The sequence below is a fragment of the Hemicordylus capensis genome, chromosome 7, assembly GCF_027244095.1.
Source record: "Hemicordylus capensis ecotype Gifberg chromosome 7, rHemCap1.1.pri, whole genome shotgun sequence".
In the NCBI taxonomy this organism is placed as follows: domain Eukaryota; kingdom Metazoa; phylum Chordata; class Lepidosauria; order Squamata; family Cordylidae; genus Hemicordylus; species Hemicordylus capensis.
The window spans coordinates 2,020,811-2,041,161 of record NC_069663.1 but is presented as its reverse complement, the minus strand read 5'-3'; the positions used below and the strand labels follow the sequence as shown (position 1 = coordinate 2,041,161).

Sequence of the window (20,351 nt, the reverse complement as noted above, 5' to 3'; positions counted from 1 at the left end):
GGTATATAAATGAAATAAATAAATAAATAAATAAATAAATAAATAAATAAAAGGGATCAGGCTCGGGAACATTTTAAGTCTCCAGCAACACCCCTGCGGAGAGGCACTCTCCCTCCCTAGATCCCTCCCTCCCTCCCTCCCGCTTTGGATTGATGGTGATGATGACCTTGTTTTGAAAGGCTTCTTCCTCAGTAGCTTAGAATGAAATAATACAAGTTTTATTGCTTGTAAGCCTCTTTGATATTTTTAAACTAAAAGTAGGATAGAAAAGAAATGAAATGTTGTGGAGGAGGATGGAGGAAAGATAGAAATGGCAAGATCTGCCAAGTGGCACTTATGTGGAGGATGGGAATTGCCCCCCTCGATGAAGGGGGTGGGGGTGGGGAGACCCCCAGGGGTTGGATTTGGGTCAAGGTGGAGACATTTAGGAAGTGAGACTGTCCTGGCCTCTCTGGGCTGACCTTGTAGGGCAGGAAGGGACTGGCCCAGACCATCTTCACGGGGTCTTCATGGAGTAGCAGCCCCCCATCGATGGGTCAGAGTCCCATCAGCCCCCTCCCTCCTCCAGGACCTCATCCAGCGAGGAACTGCAGAGTGGAGCCACCTGCACAGAGGAAGGGAAGGGGTTCCTGGTCTCTCCGAGATCCCTGCAGCTTCCCCCTTCAGAGGGGCAGGATGGCCATATGAGGGAGTGAAGAAAACAACACTGGTCATTCTTCAGTAAAAGAAATGAAATGTTGAGGAGGGGGATGGAGGGAGGACCGAAAGGGCCATTTCTGCCAAGGGGGAGTCGCAGGTTCTATGGAAGATGGGAATTGCCCCCTCTTGATGTGGCCTGGCTCCTCTGCTCTGAGCAAAAGCTTGACCAGCTTAGCCCAAAGAGATGGGAAATGCATCACCAGCTTGATATCTGCAAGCCAGCCTTCTGCTGAAGTCACAGGAGCAGGATTAGTGAGAGAGTTGGCAACCCTGCCTGCTGGTGGTGCCCCATGCCAACCACGGGGCCCAGGGAGTTCAGCTAACTGAGCCAAGAGACCCCTTCAAAGTGGTCATACTCTGATATTTAGCAGGGGGAGAGCAACCTGTCTCCCCTGCGGCTCATGCCAAATTTGGTCCATTTGGGGCCATGTGGGAGCGCTGAACATGGCCTCCGGCAGGGGGTTTAGAGGGAGGGTTCACCACCCTGCCCTAAAGAGGTCCAATGTGGGGGAAAGACCACCAAAGTTCTCAAAGCGGTTTGATGAGAAATCTAGGGTGGGAGTCCCCACTGGCTGCTTAGGAATGACCCCGGTGGGTGTGAACTGGCCCAGCCCATCCTCACTCCTGCTCTCCTCTCTCCTTGACAGGACATGGGAGAAGGATGCCCCTCACTCCGCGGCGTGGGCAGCCTTGATGAGGCAACTCCTGTGGCTCCTCTCAGGTACGTCCTCCTGCTCCTCCTGGGTTATCTGGGCCCATTCTTGATTTATGGCACCTTGGATTTCAGGACCACTTGGGATCCTCTCAAGAAACATGGCCCCTGCCAGGGTTTCATTGTTGGAGATCCAGCTCCAGATGCCATCGGCCTTTGGCACCAGTAACCCTGATGACCACGACAGGTCTCTCTCTGACCAACACGTAGCCAGAAGTCAGATAGAGGTCTTTTCCTCTCAGCATCTTCTTCTGAATAAAGCAGATTAGTTTAACCTTGTGTGAATCTCCCTGCTTATCATGGACAAGCTGTTGCCCCGGAGACCCTGTTGACTTCTGCTGTAATGGGAGAAAATTAGCTCCTGAATACTCTGCCATAGAAGTCATGACCCCCAACATTAATAAGCCCAACCCCACAAGAGGTCCCAGTTTGCAAGGGGCACCCAGTCTAAGTTCTGACTATTGGAATGTGGGAAAGACAGAAAGGAATGAGAGCAGGGGCAGGCAAAGGGAGTTCCAAAGGAGAAGAGCCGATCCGTCTGAGCTAGCTGGGTTCTGGGAGAGGATCCAGGGGTTCAGGCACAGGAGGCCAGGGAGGGTTCTCGTGCACATTTTGCTCCCTAGGGTTTCAAAGGAGGATGGGTGGGGTGGGGGGATCGGTCCCCTAGTCTGCTCTCTGAGGACTGAAGGGCTGTGGGGCTCCATGGGCTGGTGTGCCTGGCCCACTATTTCTCAGGCCCTGGATTCCAGGTGAGCCCTGCAGCACCCAGAGCGTGAGGCTGGAGCCAGGGTGTGGCTGGCTGCTCCTTCAGGGCTGGATCTGCTGGTGCCTCCTTGAGTGGTTGCAGGGCAAAGGGAGCAGTTGAGATGGGGAGTGATGGAAGCCCCTCTGGGGGGCAGAGGAGGGGGTCGTGGCAGCCCCTCGGAACAGGTGATGCTGAGTCAGACCATTGCTCTACTCTGACCAGTAGCCGCTCTCCAAACCCCAACCAAGGGAGCTGAGCTGTTTTAGAGGTTTTTAAATTAGGCAGTATATAAATATATATAAATCCAATGAATGAATGAATCAGGAAAGAAAGAAAGAAAGAAAGAAAGAAAGAAAGAAAGAAAGAAAGAAAGCCCTTTATGTTGTGGAGAGCGGGGAGGGTATATAAATAAAAAAATAAAATAAAATAAAATAAAATAAAATAAAATAAAGAAAGTCACCTTTATGTTGCAAGGAGCTTGGAGGGTTCTTGCCTTCACCCCTGCCCACTGCTGGAAACAGGCTAATCTGGTTTCCTTTGACACACTCACTCACTCACTTGTGTCTTTTGTCCTTTTTCCCTCTCAGTGACTTCCAGCCACAGGAGATATATGAAGAGTGCTCCGTGGCCAAAACAAGCAAATGGTCATTGGTAAGGGATGAAAACCCAGTCTGTACATGGCAGCGCTGGGAGGGGGTGGGAGAGACTCCATTTCGAGCTAGAATAGAGGGCGTGTGTTAGAGATTCAGTCTTAGCAAGTTGAAGGGATGCTTTGAGAACTTGTCTGGAAAAGCCATATGCCTTGATATTTGCAGTGGTAGTAGCAGTGAATTGGGTGGTTGGGATGAATGACAATCCGGGCTCAACTACAAGTGACTCAGGCAAAGGTTGGAGACCCTCGCTATGGAGGAAGCATCATGGGAACTTTTGGGATGGGAAGTGCTGAGAGGGAAGAGGGGTGTGTCTACCTATCTTCCAACCTCGCTTCTTCATTCCGCTCTCCTGCCCCAAATCACTCCCTCCCCCAGGGTTCTAGACTTTGATTTTGTTCTGGACTACCAAGCAGAAAACACATCCAGGAAGGGAGCAGTCTGGAGGGGAACTAGAGTGGGAAAGTCTTTTTTGGGGTAGATGGTGCATTCTTCCCCCACTGCCACTTCTTGGCTCCTCATGGCCCACTTTCTGGTGTCATTGAAAAGGGCCTCAAAACACGGGTCTGCAGCATCAAGTGGCCAAGAGCTCTGCCCAGCAAAGAGAAGAACTTAGCTAGGCTTTCCTTAATTAAAGGTACCATTAAAGAAACCATAGTGTCCCATGTAGCAGGAGGCCTGACTCTTCTTCGGGATCCTGCCACTCCAAATGTTGTGTAATACCCATGATCTCACCCGACTGCCCAGGAATAAGCGGAAAGCTGGTTTCTGAGGTTCAGTAGATTCTTGGGTTTGGTTTCCTCTCTGAGCCCAGTTACACCTTGGTAGACATGGTTTTGAGGTGCTAAGGAGCCACCTCCTGCTTTAAGCTCCTCTGTTAAGAAGGACCTCTTGAAGGAGGGTTGATGTTTGGACCCCAGATGCCCTGGAAAGGTCAAATGGGCACCAGAGCACCCATTCCTCTCTCTATTCTCATCCACAGAAGTCATTCTCAGAGGGCTCCAGGATTCAGACCGTCAACACTGGGAACGAGATCCTGGAAGACGCACATGCCATCAGTTCCCCGAGGAGGTAGAGTTTCTACTTGAACTTTTGTGTAGGGAAGGTTTTCTGTCCCCTTGCCAGCCTGGATCTGGGATGGATCCAGTGCCGCTGACTGGCAAGAGGTGCAGGGCAGACAAAAATGATGTCTTCATGCATTGTGTAGAAGCAGGGGCGTAACTAGGTTGGAGTGGGCCCTGAGACAAGATTCTTAAATGGGCCCCCCGCCCAGAATTTTTTTAATAATAATAGTAGTAGTAGTAGTAGAAATAATAATAATAATAATAATAATAATAATAATAATAATAATAATAATAATAATTCAATTTCTATAGCACCCTTCCAAAAATGCCTCAGGGCGGTTTACAAAGAGAAAAAGGTGCCTCTTTGCCCCGTAAGCAGGGGGCTTTTATTCTCACATTTCTGTCCTCATTCAAAACATACAAAAAACAGATGTACAAAATTGAGCAAATGAGGAGAGAAGAATTATATGGGAGTAAAACCTTTTTTTAAAGGAGTCAGGAAGTGCATCTTTGGAGGCTCAAATGGATACCTTTCAGGCACAACTATTTCCAAGTCAAAAATTCCTTTTTCATGTGGTGTATTTGCAAAACAAAGGATTTGAGCTTGAAGTTCATCTAAGCGACTTCCAGTCTGCCAGCAAGTAATACCTGGTGGTGGCTCTGTGGACAGCAGATGCAGCTCCCTTTTCAATCCTGAAGCTCTCTGCATTGTGCTCCGTTTTCAAAGTAGAGCTCTAAGAACGGAGCCAAATTCGCTCAGGGGCGTAGCAAGGTTGGAGTGGGCCCTGAGAAGAGATTTTAAAATGCCCCCCCCACAAAGTCCAGGGCTTACACACACCCCAGGCTTCCTAGGATTTAAGTCTGATATTTCAAAATATGTATGCTGCCAAGAAATACATTTCACTGAATACACACACACTTCACAATATATAGTGATATACATTGAATACTATATCTTTGTGCTACTTTTAATGCCTAGAACACACTAGAAACACTTATTATTCAAATGGGCCCCTTGCTGCAGATTAGCAAAGGAGACTTTCAACCATGCAGGGTGAGCCTATGTTTGTTTTCTCAGAATTCTGAACAAATTCAGTCCAGTTTGATTCCAGGAGGTTTTTCACAAGAGGCTTTGAAAGCCCTTTAACACACATCTCCTCTGGAATGGAGGTGCTGCATTCACATGTGGGCCAGATTGACCCTAAGGGGGAAAAATATAAAAGCACAACACATGCGTCACAGTTCTCACTCATGTCTCAGTTCTCACTCAGACCTGGGTTGCAAAACAACTTGAACAGAAGTGTATTTATGAATGAATGAATAGATAAATAAATTTGTTCCAGAAGTTTTTGTAATTTCCTGCCATGAAACAAGCCACTTCTAGGACTTTTTAGAGGGGTTTTTTAAGCCAGCCAATTTTCCAATCAGTCTTCAATGAAATATTCAGAGATTTCTCAGTCTCCCCACCCCCCATCCAAGCCCTATGGCAAGCAGATCCCTACCTGGATATAGGGGGCGGGGGGCGGGGTGTGACCACCCAAAGGAATCCACATTCTACCTGGCCAAGGCTGAGCTGTCTGGCCTGGGAAGAAGAGGGTCTGCTGCAGAGAACTGGAGTGGCCACTCGGACTGCCAGCCTTCTTCCTGGGGCTGGCCAGCCTACTCGAATTCAGGCTTCACGGAGGCCTACACGGAGGCCTCCCTGGAAGCCCCGCCCAGCCGCCGATCAGCTGAGAGGCGCCCGGGAGAAAAGCAGCTTGCCTGCTGCTTGGATGGCCGACCAGGAGGACCAGAAGGAGGGAGGGCAAACAGGGCAAGTGGCTGAAGGGTCTTGGGGCTGGGCAGGGGGCAATGGGGAGTCATGGGAGGTGTCTCTGGGGGGCCCCTCAAGGCAGTGGGGCCCCGAGGCGACGGCCTCCCCCGGCCTCATGGTAGTTACGCCCCTGCGTAGAAGCATTCACTCTTCCAAGATGTGGTGGTGATGTCCGCTAGCTTGAAGGGCACAGAGGATAGCTTCCTGGAGGCCTGCCGGATGGCTGTCCCCTATTGGAAGCAGAGTGCTGGGACAGATGCATCTTAGGTCTGATCCAGCAAGGCTCTTCCGAGGTACTCAGGCCATTGTATTTCTTCCTGCAGTGTCTTCACGGTTGAGGAGGATGGATGGTTTCTCCAGACCGTGGACACCGAATGGTCTTGTGAGGTCAGGAAACGATTCCAGTCGCTTTTGTGGATGGGCTGGTGGAGGGGTGAGGGGAGATTGCATCTCCACCGTCAGGAGACAGAGGGGGGTCATATCCTGAAAGGGGAGGAAATCCAGCTGCTGCATGTTGGCCAGAGGATTACAGTGGGAACGTCGTGGCTAGGGAAGGATTCTGCCACCCTCTGCCTCTCCTTCCAATGGCCACCTTTCTGGGTTGGTGTGCTTTGGATTGGAGGCATCAAACGGCTCCCAAGACCCTGAGACGGGTCAGGAGAGGAGAGGGTCTTCCTGGCAGAGATCCTCCAGGTCTCTTGACTGAAGAGGCATTTCTGTAGAGACAATCATGGTCCCCTCAGGTAAAAACAGCCCACAGCAGGAGGGATGGCCCTCACTCCGGACTCAGGGGCCCACCTTGTCTCTCCCTTTGGAAAGGCTGAGCTAACCCTGTTTCCTGCGGAGAGGAGAGAAGAGGACATGAAGGGGTGGGATCAAGAAGACTCTCTGGGCCAAACTATTGATGCCAGTGGGTCCCGTTCCTCTTGGTTTCCATTCCCCATGAAAGGAATGCAGAAGAAATGACAAGAAATGACAACCAGCAGTTAGCATTCCATTCTGGAGCTCCCATGCAGTGATGTTTCTGTTAATGGCTGGTTTTGGGGAGGGAAAGAAAGAGATTTCACAGACCTACCTGTCATGCTGTCTTTGGACTAGAGCTCCAGAGTGCAGCCAACTGATTCTGATGGCCCTTTTGAAGGATGGTGGCCAGTTTGCTGACCACAGTAGATCATATCACAATGGAGGTTCATGGTTGGACATAGGATGAAACCAAATGGCCACAAGCATGTGGTGGCTGTGCCCTGGCACTCCCACCACAGTTAGAATTAGAACACATGGTTGCTTTTTAATAAGGTTTTTTTGTCTTAAAAAAAAATCAAAATAATTTAAAGAAATAAAAATGAACTCAAAGAAAATGTCAGGGGGAAAACTCCCTACGAATCCTAGGCCCTAGGAAGATCAGAGTGAGTACACTCATTGGAAACCTTTGTCTCATATGCAGAGTCCTGACATCCAAGAGGCCAAGATCCCAGAAGACAACACTAGGGATCAGGAGCTGGACGTGGAGAGCTTTGTCAGTTCCCCGAGGTACTCTTTTCTCACCTGGAGGGGCAGCTCCATGGCTCATGGAAGTAGAGGACCTTCCTTAGGAGCCCATGCAATTTTTTTGGGGGTGGAGGTGGTTAGTTTAGCAAGAAGCCAAGGGTGGAGAGAAGCTCCGAACAGCATGGAGGGTTGTTTCCATGGGGGCAGGTGTCTCCATGCCCAGCCCGTGGGCTTCCTGCAGGCATCTGGCTGTCCACTCCTGGAAACAGGGTGTTGGGCTGCATGCCTCATTCATCTCATCAAGCAGAGCTCTTTCTAAGCACTCGTGTTCTGATCTCATGTGTCTTCTTTCTTTCTTTTCTTAGTGTCCAGAGGCCAAGCACCGTGTTGAGGAGGCTGCAAAACACCGCCGCTGACCAAGAGCCATCCCTTGGAGAGGTCAGGAAGCCTCAACATCCAGTCCCTCCCTCGGAAGAACTGTGGGTTGGGCGTGTGGGTCCCCCGTGTTGCCCAGGAGTAGAGAGCATGTGGAATGGCCCCAGTTTTGATCCTGCCGGGTGGGCGGCCATCTTCTGACAGTTGTTTGCTTAAAGCTATGGTAAAGGGACAGCCATGCCCTTAACAACACTGCATCACAATGGTGGCACGGTGGGGGTGATAGGATTAAAGAAAATGGCCGCAAGGAGATGGTGGCTATGGCCTTGACTTCTGGTCGAGATCTCACAGTTAAAGGTGGAGCATCCTGTTGCTTTAATGGCAACCATTGAAAAACAGTGACAAATAAATGAAGAATGAATAAAAATACAAAACAATAAGCAAACTCAACCAAACCAATGAGAAATGAACTAAATGAAAAAGGGGAAAGAAATGGGAAAGAAAGAGGAAAGGAGACCCAGTTTTGGCATGTTTTTGCACGTGCCTTTAGTGTCCTCACTAAGGAGCCGACTGAAAGCATGAAGTGGACTGGAAGTGGTCTTTTCCAGTCACCAGAGCCATCGGGGCCCCAGCTGAGTGAGGGAGCGCAGCATGTCTTGGAGTGGGGGGAGTTGATGCCTTTCCCCTCTGCCATTTGCATGAGTGCGCGAAGGCCTGAAATCAGCCCGACCGACCTCATTGCGAGGAAGGCGGGCACGAGAGAAGAGCTCTTTTGCCATGTCTCCCGCCCGCCTCCAGCCAGCATTCCTGGGCTCCAAAGTGGTTTTTAAGAAAGTTGAAAATCAGGAAAGCGGGAAGAATTGTGTCCAGAACGGGACGATCCCCTTCCGGCCCACTTCCTGCGTTCAGCTCACCCGGTGATGACCTCTGGAAGGTGCCAGGCTGGCCTTTTCCCTGCTGAAGCCTAGGAAGCTCAATGTGAAGGCCAAAGCAACCATTTCTCCCCCTTCTCTCCTTCACAGAGTTCTTCCTTCCCGGGGGCCGAGACTCCACATGCCAGCATGGAGGAAGAGGGGTCGGAAGAGGACTATGCCACCAGTTCCCCCAGGTACCTTTCTCAGCTGAAGGGCCGCTCCAGGGATCATAGAGGCGGATCACCTTCCCTGGGAACCTTGTTTGATTAGACATGTTCATGGAGGAGAATCCAGTTGAAGATTATAACCCATGACAGCCAAGGAACCTCCGAATCTCGAGATCTCTCTCTCTCTCTCTGAATAAACACACTTTAATGCCACATGTAACCAGGTCTCAAGTGGTTCACAAACAACTAAATAGGCATCTGGCTGTCCACTGTTGGGTTCTGGGCTACACGTGTCTTTCACTTGATCCACAGGGGATGCATTGCTGTTCTTATGCCATGTCTCTCCTTTCTCCTCTCAGAGTCCCGAAGCCAAAGAAGTGGCTCATCAAGAAGATGATGAAGAACACCTACACGGTGGAAGACTCGTCCTCCGCGGAGGTCAGAACTGATCCATTTCATCATCCATTTTTTCATGTGAACGGGCTCTAGGGTGTGTGTGTGTGTGTGTGTGTGTGTGTGTGTGTGTGTGTGTGTGTGAGTGCCCTGTTCCCCAGCAGGAGACAGAACATGGAATGTTTCTACTTCTAGATGCTGCAGGATGGGAGGGATTGTGATTGGTGGGATGGGAGGAAATGCATCTGAGGCATTGGAAAGGGGGCAAAAATGTGGTGAAAGGCTCTTCTGGGCTGAGATGCCAAATGCCTTTTCTACCAAGAGGCAGGTCTTATTTTAGAGCAGGATGTCTTCCCAACCATCCCTTTTGCTTGGTTCCTCTCAGAAGCCTCGCAAGGTCAATGCAAGCCCCGGAACACTCCCGTTTCTCTTCTCTCTCCTCCCCAGTGCTCCTCAACGGACGAGGACGACACGATGCATGACATCAGCAGCATCGAGGACGAGGTGTGGGACTCTCCGCTGACCCCCAGTTCGGCCAGGTAGGTACCCTCGTCTCAGCTGAGGAGCCAGTAGGGAGCTGGGGGGATTTTAGCGTAGCCAGCAGAAGGCTGCAGGGGACAGGGGCAGCCCCCCCATGTCTGAGCCCCATAGAGGGATGTTTCCTCCTACCTGCTCCCTGAGAAATCTGGAGGGGGAGTTCACCCAAGGAGGCCGATTGGCAGCAGGTGCAAGACAGACACCAGCAAGTCTATTGCTGGCTGTTAGCAGAGGGAGCTCTGAGACCCCCATGCTGTTGGCATGAGCGGGTGTTGGGGAGAAGGAGCAGGGGAGGGCTCCTGTCTCGATGCCCCCTTTGAACACTTCCCAGGGCTTCTCAGTGGGGAACGAAAGGCTGGACTTGGGAGATCTCTGGCCTGATGAAGTTCCCCTGCCAGCCACCTCCCAAGGGAGGCTAGATCTTTGCTTAGCATCTCCTTGGGTGCCCGTGTACTTCTTCAGCTGGCTGCCATCTCCAACAGGACAGTTCTTTGAGAAGCTTTTCTCTCTCCTCTCCTCTCTCAGGAACATCGGCGAAGAGGAAAGAAGAGGACAGCTGGCCCCAGATTGGTTCTCCTCGGTCCATCTGGGAGAGGTAAGGGGCGCAAACCAAGGGTGACTTGACTTCAGCCATCTGCCCCTCCTTTCCTGCACTACACAAGATGGCGGCTTGGATGGCAGTCACTGTTCAGACGGGAGGTGGGGACTTGCCCTTTCCCCTTGTGGATGTCTTTCCCTTGCAGTTGACCTCATGCACCCTAAGCCAAAGGCAGCACCCTCCAGGCCCAGATGTGGGTGCAGACACCCATGGCACTGGCCTGGCCCTGGGGATTCTCCTGACCCATAACCGTCCCTCGGACTGTGTGCTGAGGCCTGACCCTCCTCTTCTTCGCAGGGGAGAGCAACAAAGAAGATTGGGGACGTCATCCGTAGCGTGGAGTATGCCAGTGAGGTGGAGGAAAGGTTCCCCGAACTCCTGGTGGGCCTGGTCAACAAGATCCTCACCAGCCTGCAGAACACCACCAAGGGAGTCGGGAACCGAGACAGCCATTACCTGCCTCCTGAGTAAGTCATGGCGGTGGGGAAAGCGGGGCCAGCAACTCCTCCTTCCAGCACTCTGGGAGGACAGGCTAGGGTCATTTCTCCCATGTCCCACTCTGATGGGTGAGCAGCATTTCTGGCCTGTTGGGGTGACTCTGGCACGGAGGTCCCCTCCCTCAGCTACACAGAGGAGAGCCCAGAATTTGCAGCCCTCTTGGCTCTGCAGAGAGCCTTAACATGCATCTGCAGTGTTAAAAAGCAAGCTGTGGATAAAGTCACTTCACCTCTGTGGTCTCCCTCCCATGGTCCAACTCAGTCCCTCCACCCTTGATACTACGCCACCCCGCAAGGAGTCCCTCCCTTGTCCACTGCCTCCACCCTTGACATGGTGGTGACAGCAACCTTCTCTTCTCTGCAGGGAGACCGCGCAGATTGTCCGAACCCTGCTGGAGAGGGTGGCACAGGTGACCCCAGAGAAGACCTGCTGGGAATCCCTGTGCTCTCCGCAGAGCTGCCTCCAGGGTGTGGCCCTCTTGGTGAGGTAAGTAGGAGTGAATAGGAGATTCCTCAGGAGGCCTGGGGGCTGGGGTGGTTTGGGTCAGGTCTGCTCTTTCTGGGCCTCCCGCCCAGGACTCAGCAGGGGCCTTTGTGTGTTGCAGGGCTCTCCTCCAGACACCATCCTCCACAGTGGCCAGGCTGAAGGCATACCTGGCTTCCCTCTTCAGCCTCGATAAAGATCCAGAAGAGCATTCCCTCGCAGAGGTGGCCTTCTTTGTGGAGGTGAGAAGCATTTTCCTCAGGTGGGCTTCCCTGAGAGGAGGGTTTGGCCCCAGGTGCTGATGGGTCTTCTGCTCCTTTCCCTCTTTTAGCTGCTCCTGAAAGACCAAGACTTTGCTGCCTTAGAGAAGACCTGGATGCTCCTGGTAGCGTGGCTAGTCCACCCCAGCCAGAACATCCGCTACCTGAGCGAAAGGGGTCTTCTCCACATTTATGAAAAGCTGAAGGCAGTGAGTGACATCCCTGGGCATGGAGCATCCCTAGACATGGAGACTCCTCTCTTTGGGGAGCCCTTCCTGAGGCTGGTGCTCCTAGGCATCCCCAGGTGTGACAGGAAGATTTTTCCAGTTGGGAGGATTCAGCCTGTGGAACCCTTGCCACAGGATGAAGGAGAAATCCTTAAGGGAATGCATCTCTCAGTGGGAGCCCTGATTCCCCAAGTGCTCCAATGCCGCCTTCTCACCCCTCTTGGATGGAAGCCAAGCGGCATCAAACATGGACAGCTATGTGGTCCATTTAGCAGGGGGTAGACTAGCATGTGTTCTCAAGGATCCACCTTTTCCCTCCCTAGGCGAAGAAACCCCAGGATTTTAGTGCTGGGATCCTGGGAGGGCTCAGGACCTCCAGTCTGGAAGCCACTTTGGGGGTCCTGGCCTTCATGGAGCGGCTGAGGCACTGTCCATCAGAACACCAGGCCACGGTGAATGCTGTCCTGGCTGCCCTGTGCCGCCCTCTCTTCCACCACGTGAGTACTTACATGCCAGCCCCCCGCCCCGGCTCTATGAGGGCCGGCCAACCTGCAGGTTCCGAACGGGTTGGAGAAGGGAAACCAGAAACCCCCTAGAGACCCATGCAAGCTCTTCATCAATTATGGAGGTGAGGAATTCCTCCCTAATAACAAGCCCTGTTCTTCTTTGTAGGAGGAGGCTAAGATCCGAAGGGCAGCCATGAGGACCCACCTGGATCTCCTGCAGCACCGCCACCATCATCATGAGGGTACAGAGGAGAACATCACGACCCTCATCGCGGTGCTGATGCATGTGGAGGATGAGGACCTGGAGGTAGTACAGGTGAGGGCCCCCTTCTTCCTGCCAACCCTACGAAGGGGTTTAGGCTTCCCCAAGTCCAGCTGCCCAGTGGCAGACCCCAGAGTTAGCCTCACGGGATGGTGAATTCACGAGCTGTCCCGCTGTGGTTTGGCCTATCCAGGCTCTACTCCTTGAAGCCCCCTAAGAGGTTTCTTGGAATCCCTTGGGAGGATTTTTCACTCCCATTCCGGTCTTTCTTTTGGCAGGCTGCGAAGGACAATCTGAGCCTCCTGGCGGAAGCCCTCCTATGGCACCTGGAGGGCAAGCTGCTGGCGCAGGACTCTTACAGCCTGCAGGAGCTGCTCCACAAGATCGCCAAGCGTCTGGTAAGGGCAGCCCCTCCCTGTCCATCCCTCGGCTCAAATGGCTCAAGGACCTTTGGGCGATGCTTTGCTCACTCGGGATTTGTCTTTGCTCTTGATCCCAGGTTCGGCAGCTTGGCACAGAGGACGCCGTGGAGATGGAGGCCACCAAGATCCTGGGCTTCTTCCGCAGCGAGCAGCCTTCAGTGAGGAGAACGGCTGCCCTGCTGCTCGGTAAGCGAAACAAGACTTTTGGGTCTCCCTTAGTGGGTCGTCTTGGTGGGCAAAGGTTCATTCTCTTGGCAGGCACAGCCAGAAGGGTGTGGAGGGGCAGGAGCTGTTCCCTCCCCAGGAGGACTGGCCCAGTGCGTGTTAGCGAGGTCTCTTTGCTTAATTTCCTCCCAAGGTGACATAAGAGTCCCTGGAGGAATGGCTCAAATTGTCAGTCCCAGAGGGAGCAGAGAGGGGAGGACTTCCTCTCCTGAATGATTGGGTTGTCCATGCACAGTGTCCTGAACTGTGGTCCCATTTCCTTCCACCCTTGTTTTTTAGGTCACCTGGTCCACAAAAAGGGCAGCATCCTCACTGAAGGGAACATAGAGACCTTCCATGCTGGTAAGTGCCGGTTTCTGGGTGGGAAGGGGAAGTTTCTGTGAGGGGAGAGGCCTAGATTTAGGGACCACAGAGCTGGAATGGGCCACCTGTCCCCTCAAATGGAAGGTCCCGCTTGCATCCTCAGGGATGCTCAGCAGTAGGCTTTCCCAGAGTGCAGGGGAGAAAGAGTCAGGACTTGCGCCCTCTTGGTGTGGAAATGGTGGGGCTTGGCCAAGGGTGGGGTGATTTCTTCATGCCATTTCTGAACCTTCTCCTTCATCCCTCCAGCGCTGGAGAGCTTGCTTGGCGACCATGACCCCGAGGTCGGGAGAGTTGCCTGCAAGACAGAGAAGATCGTGAAGAAGGCCTTTTCCCTCCACTCCCGGCACGGGCTGCGGGCTGCCGTTCGGCGCTTGTGGGCGGGCTGTAAGAAGAAGAGACACCCGCCAGAGTACGGTGATCTCTCCACCTGACCGACTGGTGAGCAGACCAAGGCAGGGCTTCACTTGAAGGGGCCCCGATGGTTAGGGAGGGGGCTGGGGCTACAGGAAGGGTGGGCAGGAATCTGGGCAACCCTCCCTCGTGTTGGAATGCCATCTTCGGCCCTTGTGTCTGGTTGTACCAGTAGCCCAAGGGAAAGAGGAAAGATCTCTCTTCCCTCTGGGAAATGAGGACACAAATATTCTGCCAGGAGTCCCTGGTGCTTGGTGGTGTCATGGGGGAGAGTGTGAGAAGACCCCCCATCTCTGAACCAATGTCCTCCTCTCTTTCCAGGAACAACAGCCCCGTGCTCTCCCCTTGAAGATCAGCAGCTGAAGGGAGGTTCAGGAAAGACCGTGCAGCGCAGGGGCCTCCCAGAAGACCTCCTCCAACCGCGTGGACACAAGATCTGTCCACAAGAAGACATCCAGCAGGGAAGTGCAGTTCTGTCTGAGGAGTGAGGGGGAAGCAGGCTCCACTCCCCTGGCCCAAGGAAGCCCCGCCTCTGGGGTGCAGAAGCCCCTCCCCTTGCTTCTGCTGGCAGGCAGTGGGAGGAGGCTACAGGACCACCCTGCCCCCAAGTGGCCCTTTGGAACCATTCTTGGGCTTCCCTTGGGTCCGGGGAGGCTGTGTGGCCCCAGCAGGAGGGCAAGGTCCCTCCATTCCCACCAGCTGGCCAGGGAGCACCCCCTCCTCCTTCCATCTTTCTCCCCTTCCCCAGCGTCCTGGCTTCCCCTGGCAGGGGAAGCACCATCCAGGCATCCGCCCCCTCCCCTGCCGAGGGTGTGCTCCTCCCCCCCTCCACTCCCGCAGCCACGCCTCACTCCCCCCTCCGCTCCCTCCTCCTTCCTCCCAAACCGGTGCAGCAGCAGAGGAGCCTGGGAGACTCTGGGGCCCCCCTGCAGCCCCAGTAGCGCCCCCTGGTGCTGCCCGGTGGCAGGCCAGAGAATCCTCCTCTCCCTCCTGCTCCATGCTGTGGCTGCACAGTGGGGAGCCCGAATTCTCTGGCTTGCCCCCCCATCAACCCCCACCCCACTGCCCGATCCCCGCTTGCTGGGCTGCCGGAGTGGAAAGGGAGGAGGAGCAGGGCAACCCCACTGACACTGCTTTGTGCTTCTTGCAGGCATGTGCTGCTGCTGGGAGGCTGGAGGAGTCGATCCGCCCCAGAAGAGGAGACCACGTGAACATGCCTGCAAGGAGCGGGGGGGTGGGTGGGGGCTGGCTGGGACTCCCCCCAATTTTGTTTGCCCTGCCATTCCCTTGTTCCGTGTGACCCTGGGCTTCCTCCCTTCCCTCCCTCCCTCCCCCTCCCTCCCAGGGACAGAATGGGCTTTGCTGGTCGCCCTGTTGGGGGCCGAGTAGGAATTTTTGGCTTTCCAACAGATTGGCCAAGATGGAAAGTTTTTTTGCCTACTCCATTCTGTCCTGTTTTGTTTCCTTTAGTTAGAAAGTTAAGTGACGACTTGTAACCTATTTAAGTATATTAATAAAGTTGCCCCTTTTGTTCAAAACATGTCTGAGTTCCTCTTTTCTTCTCGTCTCCCTTGGAGCGTTTGTGCCCACAGACTCCCAAGCTCACCTCTTGGCTGAGGGAGACGCTGCTACACTGCTACAGGTCCATGCAAATGCCTCTTGCTTTCAAGCACTCACTCAGACCATTGGCTTGGATCACTCCAGAGGAGCCCACTTGAGGCCTGCCGCCAATGAGGTTTGCTGAGCACAGGATCCTGGGAGCAAGCTGCACCTTCCAATCGAGTGCCCGGAAAGCACAGCCTTGGCAAGGCCTGGCAAGCTTACAAACCAACACTGACTGCCTCCAATACAGCCAAATATGACATGTGATTCCATTCCAGTGATTAAAAAGTCCTGCCAAGTATGAAATGCCATTTGTGCAGGAACAAGGCCTTGACCTCCTCTTGTGCTCTTCACATTTCTGTTTTGAATGCGTATTTGCTTCCTTCCTGTGCTCTGTAATAAGAAGCTGGCAGGGATCAAGAGTTCACAGCTCCCGTTTGACAGTTTGGTCTGGTTGGGGAAAGAGTCCTGCTGTTTGATTTTTGGAGGGAGGAGAAGGTTGGATTGGATTGGTTTGGTGTTTTTTTTAAAGGGGGGGAGCTCGCATTAATTTTGATTGGTTGGTTTGTTTTTTTCCCCAAATTCAATTTTTATTATTTTTAACAATATTAATATGTCATTTATTACGAATAGACAAAAGTGGACTTCCCGCACACATCTCTTCGTGAATCATCAGCTATAAAGTTCACCCTTGCTATAATAATAGTTCAAAACATAAATTTAAATCCTTACAAACACAGCTAATCTATCCAAACTGCAGGTTTTTTTACTAAATTCCAAACCCTGCTGTAAAGTCCATAGTAGGAAAATAGTTCTTTAGATACAACAAGAATGGTTTCCAATCTTCTTTGAAGCATTCCAAATTTTGGTCTCTTATTAGTGTTGTAAGTTTTGCCATCTCCGCATATTCCAAAAATTTTATCATCCAATCTTCTTTTGAAGGCACTTCATTACTCCTCCATTTCTGTGCATATATAATTCTAGCCGCCTCCGAAGCGTACATAAAAAGCGTTGAATTACTTGTAGAAATTGCACCTTCTATTATTCCCAGCAGGAAGGATTCTGGCCTCTTAGGAAATGTCATTTTAAATATTTTCTTTAACTCATTATATATCATCTCCCAATATGCTTTAGCCTTCCCACAGCTCCACCACATAGGAAAAAAAGTGCCTTCAGACTGTCCACACTTCCAACATTTGTTTGATACATTTTTATACATTAATGCCAATTTTTTGGGTGTCAGATACCATCTATACATCATTTTGTAATAATTTTCTCTTAAAGCATAACATGCAGTCAATTTTAAATCGGTTAGTTTCGGAAAATTGGAGGGGGGGGAGAGAATAAAAGGAGGCTCGCCTGCAGCAGAAAGTTAGTGAAAGCTGGAGGAAGAGTTTAAAGTTGGCGCTAAAGCTGGAATTAGAGCTGACTAGGAGTAAGACCCTGAGGCTATTCACATGATAGTCCTGGGATGCGGAGGGCGGGCAGGGGGGTAGGGAGAGTCCAACTCATCTTCCCCCCCAGATGATTCTTCTGCTTTTCTTCAGGTATACTACCATGCGCTCACATGATCCTCACTGCTCCCAGCAGTGTGGATCTTTGGAGGCTGGGATGACACATCCCAACCTTTGGATATCCCACAATGCATAGTGTGTCGAGCGTGGTGCATTGGGGGACAGGAACATATGAAGCTGCCAGTCAGACCATTGGTCCATCTAGCTCAGTATTGCCTACACAGACTGGCAGCAGCTTCTCCAAGGTTGCAGGCAGGAATCTCTCTCAGTCCTATCTTGGAGATGCTGCCAGGGGGGGAACCTGGAACCTAGATGCTCTTCCCAGAGCGGCTCCATCCCCTGATGGGGAATCTCTTATAGTGCTCACACGTCTAATCTCCCATTCAAATGAAACCAAGGCAGACACTGCTCAGCTAAGGGGGGAAGGCACGCTTGCTACCACAAGACCAGCTCTCCTCTCCTCTGAGACGGGCGCTCTAGGCACCCATCTCTGTGTGCACTCAGGCAACAAGCAGCCTGAGCACCCATCTGATCCCAGTGCCGGGGTAAAGGGCACGCTCGCACCCTAAACTTTGTCTAAAGGCCGGGCTTCAAAGTGGGGTTAGGCGGGCCAGCAGCACCGTAAGCCATAGGGATGCCTGCGCTGCAGACGAGCAGCCTGGGTTAAACTGCTTCTGGGAACTGTCTTCCTGAGAAACATAGCTAGAACAGTGAAGAGGGAAGCAGACGCAGGAGAGAACTGGCCCCCACCCCCACCCCGATCAGTTAAGAGCAGAGAGCTGGAAATCACGGAGCTGGAATTGCATCTGCTTTGCTCGCAGAAGGTCCCAGGTTTGATCCCTGTCGTCTCCTAAATCTGCTTCCTTGCAATTTCACCCCATGGAATTTCTAATCCAATTTCTAATCCAGTCCTCGGGGGCAACAGAGAAAAGCTGCCTGTGACCTTGGAGAGCTGCTTCCAGTCAGAATAGACAATATTGTGCCAGAAAGTTCTGATCCAGGCGAACCCAGGGTCTGACTTGGTATAAGGCAACTTCCTATGTTTCTACTGGGGGCAGGACCAGAGTTGTGAAGGCATGGAAAGATGGTCTTCAAATACCCAGAAGATCATGGAAGGAGGAGGGAGGAGTTCAAGAGATGCATCATGACATTTCACAACAGAAACGGAAGAGGAGCAATGTTATATCCATTGTGAAGCACTAAAAAGGACTGTAGAAATGATCAATTCTGAGTGTGTTTTCTCTTATGCAAACTACTTGCCTTCCCTTGGCACATTATGGTTGCTGCACAAGGGTGTGGTCTGATTTCGTTGCACATCTCGACTGTATGCTAGAACACTAACTCATCATTCGAAGGTCAGGGGTCCTCATATTTGGGTCTCCAGATGATACTGAACTACAACATCCCTGGCCACCATGGCCTTATAGAAGAAGGAACAGACTGGTTCTCTGTTGCTCCTTAGGGCTGGGCTACTAGAATCCATGGGTTGAAATGGCAAGGAAGCAGATTTAGGCTAGGCATTAGGAAGAATTTCTTAATTGTAAGAGCTGTTCGACAGCGAAGCAGTCTCCCTCATGCAGTGGTAGGCTTTCCTTTGCTGGAGGTTTTCAAACAGAGGCTGGACAGGCATCTGTCTGAGCTGCTGTAGCAGTTTCCTGCACGGAGTAGGGGACTGAAGAACTCTAAGGTACCTTCCAACTCTGACATTCTATGATCCTGTGATTCTATGGGAGTTGTACATAGGAACATAGGAAGCTGTCTTATACCAAGCCGGACCATTGGTCTGCTTAGCTCACTCTTGTCTATACGTGTTGGAGATGGAGTTCCAGTGCATCGACCTTTTGCACCAACTAACCTAATGGCAACTAGGGGCATTGGGATCAGAGGGAGCTAGTCAGGGTCTCCTCACCTGTCCCTGCTTGCCTCTACTCTATGAACCCTGCTTTGACTCCTCAGGTACCTCCTGTGGTGAGTCAATCTTCTTTGTTTCCTCCTAGAGAGATGATGGAGACATATCCCCCTCTCTCTCCCTGATTGATTGATTGATTAAGTGCTGTCAAGTCTGTGTCGACTCTTAGCGACCACATAGATAGATTCTCTCCAGGATGATCTGTCTTCAACTTGGCCTTTAAGGTCTCTCAGTGGTGCATCCATTGCTGTCGTGATCAGGTCCATCCACCTTGCTGCTGGCCATTTTCTTCTCTTGCCTTCAGCTTTCCCCAGCATTATGGACTTCTCAAGGGAGCTGGGTTTTCGCATAATGTGTCCAAAGTATGATAGTTTGAGCCTGGTCATTTCTGCCTTGAGTGAAAATTCTGGATTGGTTTGTTCTGTGATCCATTTGTTTATTTTCCTGGCTGTCCATGGTATCCTCAAAAGTCTTCTCTAGCACCAAAGTTCAAAAGTGTCAATACTTTTTCTATCTTGCTTCTTAAAAATCCAGCTTTTGCATCCACAGAGTGTCACGGGGAAAACAATTGTCCAAACTATTCTAATCTCTGTAGGTATAGACACTTCATGGCATCTAAATATCTTTCCCAAGGCCTTTATTACAACTCTGCAAAGTGCTAGTTGAATAAATGATGATGATGATGATGATGATGATGATGATGATGATGATGATGATGATGATGCTTAGTACCGCAAGACCAGCTCTCCTTCTCAAACAACTTGTGGGAATCCAAATTTAAGAAGAATTTAAGAACGCGCCTGCCTTGGACGCTCTCTGCCCCGAAGCTTCCCACATGGCCAGTTTGGTGCATTAGCATCATTTTCAGAATTGTGGACCGCCTCCCCCTATTCAGATTGCAAGTAAGATTTCATTCATTCATTCATTTGATTTTTATACTACCCTTTCAAAAATGGCTCAGGGCGGTTTACACAGAGGAATAATAAATAACGAAATAAGATGGATCCCTGTCCCCGAAGGGCTAACACTCTAAAAAGAAACATAAGATAGACACCAGCAAAAGTCACTGGAGGGATGCTGTCCTGGGGATGGATAGGGCCAGTTACTCTCCCCCTGCTAAATAAAGAGAATCACCACGTTAAAAGGTGCCTCTTTGCCTAGTTAGCAGGGTATTGCTCATGCTCTTCCCCAGGAAAAAAACCACACATTTATTCTATGCAGAAACCACATGCTTTTTTAAAAACAAAAACAAGTTTTACCACAAGCAAGCATTGTGTAAGACTATGTGTAAGACAAATCCTATGATATTTATTTAGACTGCCTTCCTGCCTTCCTAATGTCCACCACCCTCTTGCCATTTTAAGCAAATCCAGACTCACAGTTCCATAAAAAATGTCCAGGTTTTCAGTTTTAAACATTTTCCCCCTCTGTTTCAAAACACTTAGGACTTCACTGTGAATATAGGAACTTAGGAACATCAGAAGCTGCTCTATATTGAGTCAGGCCCTTGGTCC

At 51.3% G+C, this 20,351-nt stretch overlaps 1 protein-coding gene across 1 annotated transcript in view; it reads left to right on the top strand.

The window, feature by feature from the left end:
• The window catches only part of LOC128332509 (uncharacterized), a 160,155-nt gene extending 144,803 nt beyond the window's left edge, over window positions 1–15,352 (top strand). Inside the window, exons 2-8 of the mRNA XM_053266832.1 lie at window positions 11,947–12,120; window positions 12,296–12,445; window positions 12,670–12,789; window positions 12,891–12,999; window positions 13,318–13,380; window positions 13,648–13,839; window positions 14,134–15,352. Coding sequence (XP_053122807.1) covers window positions 12,034–12,120; window positions 12,296–12,445; window positions 12,670–12,789; window positions 12,891–12,999; window positions 13,318–13,380; window positions 13,648–13,832 — 714 coding nt within the window. The 5' untranslated portion in view covers window positions 11,947–12,033 and the 3' untranslated portion in view covers window positions 13,833–13,839; window positions 14,134–15,352. The remainder of the gene's footprint in view (window positions 1–11,946; window positions 12,121–12,295; window positions 12,446–12,669; window positions 12,790–12,890; window positions 13,000–13,317; window positions 13,381–13,647; window positions 13,840–14,133) is intronic.
• The last annotated feature ends 4,999 nt before the right edge of the window (window positions 15,353–20,351 follow it).